The 7,591-nt window shown below is 37.8% G+C and overlaps 1 protein-coding gene across 1 annotated transcript; it reads right to left on the bottom strand.

Annotated features, from left to right (window-relative positions):
• Positions 1 to 6,553: 6,553 nt before the first annotated feature.
• Positions 6,554 to 7,334, bottom strand: LOC101313651 (uncharacterized acetyltransferase At3g50280-like). The gene is made up of 3 exons (XM_004289162.1): positions 7,331 to 7,334; positions 6,763 to 7,209; positions 6,554 to 6,654 (listed from the first exon to the last, which is right to left on the bottom strand). The coding sequence occupies exons 1-3, from the start codon at positions 7,332 to 7,334 to the stop codon at positions 6,554 to 6,556; spliced, it is 552 nt and encodes a 183-aa protein (XP_004289210.1).
• Between the last annotated feature and the right edge of the window lie 257 nt (positions 7,335 to 7,591).

The raw sequence follows: 7,591 nt of genomic DNA, 5'->3' as shown, positions 1-7,591 counted from the left end.
TGGGAGGTCCAAAGAGCGAATAAGAGGTATAATTAGTAAATTATTGAAATATATATGAATAACAAACCTAAGGTTATTTTAAAAATTTAAAAGGAGGTCTAATGAGCAAATGTTGTTTTTAAAAATAAAAGGGAGGTGTAAAAGACATAGAGGTATACTGAGCAAATCTGGAGGTTCCAATAGCCGCACTCATATTATATTCGAACTTCAAATCTCCAATATAACATCAATCGGCTAGAATTTGAAGAAAAAAATATTGAACATACATAATTTTTTCAAAGTTAAGAAACTAGTAAAAGTATAATAGCATAAAAACTAGTTTTTAGTCTGCAAGATAAAAACTAAAGTTGATAAAAAAAAACCAAATGAATCGGTAAATAGTACATGTGATTACGTCATTAATCGAAATTCAAGTGATGAAATTTAGAGAATAGATTTTTATTTCTTTTCTTTTGATGCGTAGTAATAATAGAGAAGAGTTAAGTTTTAGGGAATAGGAAGTTTTTTTTTCCCCTAATAATTGATGGATGTTTTTGTAATTAAACATACCTATAAAATCTGATATGAAATATAAAATAACAGAGGTGTGTATTAAGAGATTAGAGGTGTGTATTTAAAATTTCTCAATTTAATTCATTGCATAACCATAAGAAACAACATTAAAGAGAGTCAAATACAAATTATAGAAGTGCATAATTAACAATATTAGAAGCAGCAGACCTCTACCTTAAAACGTAACATTAAAGAAAATCAAATTTGTAGTGGGTTGCTAACAAAACTGGGCAATAGCTTGCTTTCAAAACTGGACAGTAGCTTTATTTAGTTAGCGAGTCGGTAAAATTGATGAATGATGATGTGGCGTGTCGGAGATGACGTAACGAGTCAATCACATGTCCAAAACGTGTCGGAAAAATCAACATTTTCCGACACGCCACGTGGCATGTCGGACACGTATTTTGCCGTGTCGAGCACATGTCAGGTGTGTCCGACACTCCACCCTAATGGAGTGTCCGTGCAACATAGCTCTACTGTCACATCCCGACCCTTAAATTTTTACTTTATTTACTAGCTTGGTTATAATAAGAATTTTACCGTCTCCGTCATTGAGGTAATAGTTTAATCTGTCCCTAGAGGTGTTTTGAGGGACGATTAATTTCGGGGAATTATTCGTGGGAGAAAATATGACAACGGTAAAAATGGTAAATTTTAGCTAGTAAAAGGTAATTTTTATTCGGGTATTATTTTTCGGGGTGTTTTATTTTGGATTTGGGTGGTATAAGAAGGTTGGACCGGGCCAAGGGGTGGTCAAAGCCCAGCCCTTTTTCTCTCTCTCTCCCTCCCGGTTTTCCCGCACCCGAGCTCTCTCCCCGCCGGTTTTCTTCTTGGCTGTCCGCCGCCGTCCGGCCACCAACCACCGCCGCACCGGTCCCTTTCGGTCGGCCATCAACCTAGCCACCTCCCTGGACCGGTGACAGCCCCCCTAGCGCCGCCGATCGGGTGGAAACTAGCTCGAATGGGTCCGACTGCCGTAGCTCTCCATCGCCGGAGCTCCCTCCTCCGGTCGCCAAAGCCGGCGATTCTTGGCTCAAAAGAAAGCTCTCCTCCCATGCAGCAACCCTCCAAAGAGCTCTCCCTCTCGTGGTCTAGGTAAGGAGAACCGGTGAGTGGAAGCTCTAGGGCTTTTTGTGTTGTTTTCGTTCGATTGGCCTAGTTAGGCTTGAAATTGGTGTTTGTGCTAGTTAGAAAAGTTGTAGAGCATGATGAGAGGATTATTCTGTCAAAATTTCATAGGCATTGGAGGTTGTCGGAATCGGCCTCCGGCCGCCGTCGTCGCCGCCACTGTTTGGAAGATTTTTAGGGTTTTAAATTTAGAATATTAAGGGGAGTTTGTTGAAGTGAGTTATGGAATTTTTGGATGAGTTTTGGATAGGTTTATGAATTTCTAAAGTGTGGTATTTTTGGCGGTTAATTAATGTAGAATCCGGCCGTAGGATTTAAGTCGTATTTTTGGGGAGGTTGTAATTACAGCTGCCGAGTATGATATTTAAGTTCGGATCGTTTCGATTTAAGAATATCAAAGTTAGGCAATGATGAGCGTAGTTATGGCTCTCGGTTAATTTTGCCAATTTTGTTTAAATATTGGAGTTTTAGTTGGGAAATTAATTTTATATTTGTGCCAGGGTTCGAGGAAACTTCTCTGGAATGGCAATTTGGATTTCGTCGGGCTTATGCCTAGAGTTGTGAGTAGACTTTTGTTTTAAATAAAATGCATGCTATAGTTCATAGATGAACAATTAATGTTGTGGAGCATTTTGACGTCATTTTATTTTGACGGTTTTATTTCTCTTGGAGAGTTACCGAAAATGGGATTTTCGGTGAATATAAATATGTATTTATGAGGAGAGTATGTATAAAAATGCTAGCTAGCCCTATGTGTCTGTCCACTTTAATGGCGTAGCATATAGCAGCATTATGGTGTGACGTGAGCGTTGGACGCGAGCGTAGTAGCCCTATATGAGTGTTTAATTCATATAGGGGGTATGGGCACATATTTATACACTCGTCTGTCCACCTTAATGGCGTAGTGTAACACCACATTAAGGCGTGACGTGAGCGTTGGACGCGAGCGTAGTAGCCCTATATAGACCCATGAATTTATATAGGGAGTATGGACGTGTGTAAATACATACATATATTATAGAGCCTGAGAGGCTCGACATTTATGAGATAAAAGTTTTATCGCTTGCAACATGCATTCGATTTTCCTTGGAAATTGATTTGGGGAAACATAAATATTTTATTCGTTAATTTATTTTTGTCCACTCACTCTAACGTGTTTCAAATGTTTTCCCCTGGGCTCTTCGTTTTAAAAATGCCCAGTTTGCAGGATTGCATAGTTGAGGTTGGGCGTACATGGGGATGAGGCATAGTCATCATATAGCTTCCGCTTGTTAATTTATTATGTTTCCTTTCTTCCTGTTAGAGTTGCTTTGAACCTATAAATGGTTGGATATGAGATTTGTTTAGATTAGTAAATAATTTGGGTGGTGTTGTGATTTGGGGAGCACGGAGGCTCCAGGAGTTTAAGGTTGGATTTAAATTTTCAGAAGTGTTTGCAGGTATTATTAAGAAGGGTTGTCCATTTTCAAGAGAGGTTATGCCGATTTTTCGGTAAATTTTCCTTGGAGGTGGTCCCTGCACGACTTACTCTGGGTTTCAGGGTGAAATTTGGGGTGGGTCATGTCAGTTGGTATAAGAGCACTAGGTTATTCGTTTTGCTTAGTGTCTATAGAGTGATGGTCCGACCACGGCGGATCTATTAGCATTATATGCTTTAGACACTATGTGTTGATTAGGTTTGTGATGTAGTTGTTCTTCTTTTATTTATGGACAGTAGTGTGTCATAAATGTCTACATCTCTAAGACTATGCCTCCGTACGCTGACCTCTTGAGTGTTCATCCTTCGAGTTTTGAAAAGGTGTATAGTTTGCACCTATTCCAAGGTTCATTAATTTAATATCTTGGATATAAATGGTTGGATATGAGATTTGTTTAGATTAGTAAATAATTTGGGTGGTGTTGTGATTTAGGGAGCACGGAGGCTCCAGGAGTTTAAGGTTGGATTTAAATTTTCAGAAGTGTTTGCATGTATTATTAAGAAGGGTTGTCCATTTTCAAGGGAGGTTATGCCGATTTTTCGGTAAATTTTCCTTGGAGATGGTCCCCGCATGACTTACTCTGGGTTTCATGGTGAAATTTGGGGTGGATCGTGTCATCTACTTATTCACCCATAAACAAACCTAAAGCTACATGGTAGAGCTATAGCACGGAGCAAGAATTGTTGAAAACAGTCATGGTAATCATTCAGGCAAATATTACTTCATCCCCTTATCTTCTATTCATAATTTTTTTTATTGGCAAACGAAAAATTTATTAGACCAAAAAGATAGCACATAAAAAGGGGCATGAAGCCACGACTCCTTAGAAGAAAACAACCAAAACATAAGCAATAATAACCAGAACGATTTAAATCAAAGATCAAGACTCATAACAAACATCCAATTGCGGGTAGGGTAAGGGTCTGGTGAAACTTTTGATCATTGATTTTTTGTTTTGAGATTTTGGCAAAGACTTAAAAAGATGTTTATTTTCCTCAGATGTGTCACACTAATCAAAATGAACTTAAAGGACTTGTATCAGCCCTAGCGTATGTATGATGACTCTTGGAATAGAGGATCCTCATTTTCCAGATCACCCCAGTAAAACTTAGCGTGAGAAACACTAGATTGTAACAAAGCAGAATCCGCATTAGTAGGGCGAACCAATGTGTTATTGCCCTCTCCAATTAGCTCTTGGTCAGTGCTCTCATTTTCCCGTATTTGAGGAATAATAATCTCCAAACTATTACCAGATGAATTAGCATTACCAGGAACTAAAATTACAACTGAGTTTGTTGGCTTCCTGTATCATCAGGCCATCTTTGATCCTTATCTTCTATTCATAATTAACAGATGCGGAAGTACAGTTCATCCGTCATCTTTATGACTATATATTATAATAGAGCATCTCCAACAGTTTTCCCAAAATTTCTTTAAAATGGGAAAGCAAAAGCTAAAATCTCCAAAAAAATTATGATCAAAATCTAGCAGCTTCTCTATTTTAGAGATTTCAGCATTTAATACAACAATAAAATATAATATATCATCATTAATTATAACAAAGAAACATTATATATTTCATTGTAACAATAAACTACCCAATAAAATATTTTATTGTTGTCTTAAATTCGTTGGAGCACGTGAAAAATTTAATTTTAGGGAAGGAAGGCTTTGCTGCAAATTTGGGGAATGAAAGTTTCTTTTTCTTCTTCATCCCCATTTTGGGGAATGAGATGGGGAAGCTGTTAGACCTAAAAATAGCTCTATATTCCCCAAAATTGAGAATTTCAAGAAAATGAGGAAGCTGTTAGAGATGCTCTTAGTTTGCTAGATTGATAATAGATTATGACAAACACTTCAAAAACCAGCTCCTTTCGACATCAAGCACAAAACTAATAGCAGATTGACAAATCAAACTTAATATAGTCCATGACCTCTTGACTTGCTATAACTAAGAAAATGGACATACTGTTAGTATAGCTGGAGAAGAGCATCCATGAACTCTGCATCACTGATCGGTTATTTCTAAACCAATTTATTTTCCCTATTCACTACTAGATCATCGTTTATAGTATTGGTAAATAAGGGTCATTCCCGCAGAGGACTAAATGAATACAACTACTCAAAAGATGTCACAAAAGTGACTACTGATCCTAGCGAACAGCAGTCGAAAACTTAATTAGTTGACTAACCTAAACAAGTCGGAAAAATACAAGAATTTACAGACTCGAACTAGACACACAGAAGGACTCACACACAAAAATTCAGATGAATCGAAATTCGTTTACTATGTCAAATAAATACTGAAAAACGGAGGACAGAATAGTGACGAAAACTGATTTTGGTTTTGGTTTTGGGAAACAATGAGATAAAACTAGCTAGGGAAGATGCAATCCACCCCGACAATCACACACAAGACAATTTGTTTGGTTATAGTTCAATTAATCTAGATGAAGATGCTCAGGTTGGTTCGGTACACTTGAAACACAACCTATTACCCTTTCTTATTACTTCGTACGCTAGACACGAAGTGCTCTGCACCTAAACTATTCTCAAGCAATGCAATCTAAAAGTACGCTTATTAGATTAAACATGCAGAGATCCTTACGTTCTAAAAGGATTTGAGACATCACAAGACATCGCAATAAACTTAGCGCCTTGCTAAACCTAGGATTTAGTTTACTTGCTAGCAAAAACTAACAATTGCTTCTCTAGATAGTTTGAGGAGTCCGATATTGACACTGGCATCAAACTATCAAAGCTATAGAACCCTAACATATATACTAAGCGTGCACTCAAAGCATACAAGAAAGGAATTCGTCAATGCAATAATAGTAAACCAAATCTCATCTTGGATTAAATGAAACTAAAACCAAAACTCAAATAATCTTGTTGTTCATGTCTAGGGCTTCAAGCAGCACCTAGCTAACTAAGAGAAACTAAATAGACATTATAACAAAACAGAAGAATGGGAGGAGGAGAGGAGAAGAGAAGAGGAGAGGACGCCGAAGTTGATAGCACAAGGCTTTTATATTGCTTCTTTCAACCAATCCATCTTGATCTAGGTTTTCTTGGACATTCTGATTGGTGTACATCTATAGGACCAATGGAAGTGTGTCAACTCATTTAATTCTTCAAAATCAGCTTCACATCGAGATAATAAGTTGGATAATGAAGTACAAACTCGTCTATGGGCCTCCCGGTGTGATTTGAGCCTCAAAACACAAATTCTCATCAAGAGTCAGATTCGCGCGCAGATTGACCTTATGGTACTAAATTGGCCATAACTTCTTCTAGGAAAATGATATTCACAAACCGTAAAATGCTATGGAAATCTGACATCCGTAGATTTCCGTTGATATAAGACTCATCATCTGGTTCTTTTCAAGATGCCCTCAGTGCTCCATCGAAGTTGGCTGACTTTCAAAGGAAGATTTCTGAATTTCGTCTTCCACTCCCTCTTTTCCTTCTTTTCTTCTTATTTGCTTCGGAACACCTAGAAAACAAATAAACAAAGTAAATAACTAGAAAATATACCGAACAAACAAAGAAATTATAGAGGATTTTGATACAAATAATGTATAATTATGCACCTATCAATCACCTGCCATAGCTTGTAGAGTCTCATGCAAGAGGCAAACTGAAAAATCTATTTTTCCTTCTTCATCTCCCAGATACACTTTTAACATCCCATTCTTTTTTCCTGCAGGTCCGTCACGAACGCAGAGCTGCCTCCCCCACCCAAAATCGTTGCCGTAAACATTGAACCGAGGCGAGCTTCCTGCTATGAGCAGCACAGGAGTGCTACGAGTTTGTCCAATATCAGTTGGGTATGGAAACGTTGGACTTTTGACAAAATTCTCTGCACGCTTTCTTGCATCATCAGATGTGAAGGAAGCAATCATTTTGTTTATGTGCAAAGCAGCCCAGCGGCCCCAGCCTATCCCATTTTGTAGCAGCTCACCTGCAGTGGACTTGACAGCAATCCCTGCTTGAAGCGCATTCCCAAAGTATTCATTTGGCAATGGTGGCTTCAATCTTTGTCTCAATCCTATTGCAATGGAACAAAAAACCTCTTGATCAGAGTTTAAATCATGTGTGTTACGTATTGTGGCCCGCCAGAAAGGGGGTAAGAGTGCAGAGTGCTTGAAGGGAAGAGATGTTATTGGTACCCATTGTTGGAAATAAAGTGGACTTAAACACAGTCTGCTATATTCATGTTAATTGTTTAAGACTTTATCTTGGATAACAAGAAACGATAGATATTATATTCTGATTCATATAAGATTTCCGAGTTGTATATCAGTTGGAAATCTAGAAGGTTCATAGTACAAAACCTGATGTACAAGGAATTAGTATTGTGGAAGGAAAGATCTTCATGTTATTTACATTGTTCAAATAGGATTTGGTTATGGGATCAAGTCTTATGTTGA

The sequence above is a fragment of the Fragaria vesca genome, linkage group LG1 (genome assembly GCF_000184155.1).
Source record: "Fragaria vesca subsp. vesca linkage group LG1, FraVesHawaii_1.0, whole genome shotgun sequence".
NCBI classification, from domain to species: Eukaryota; Viridiplantae; Streptophyta; class Magnoliopsida; order Rosales; family Rosaceae; genus Fragaria; species Fragaria vesca.
Note: the sequence above shows the minus strand (reverse complement) of the source record. Positions and strands in the feature narration are given on the sequence as shown.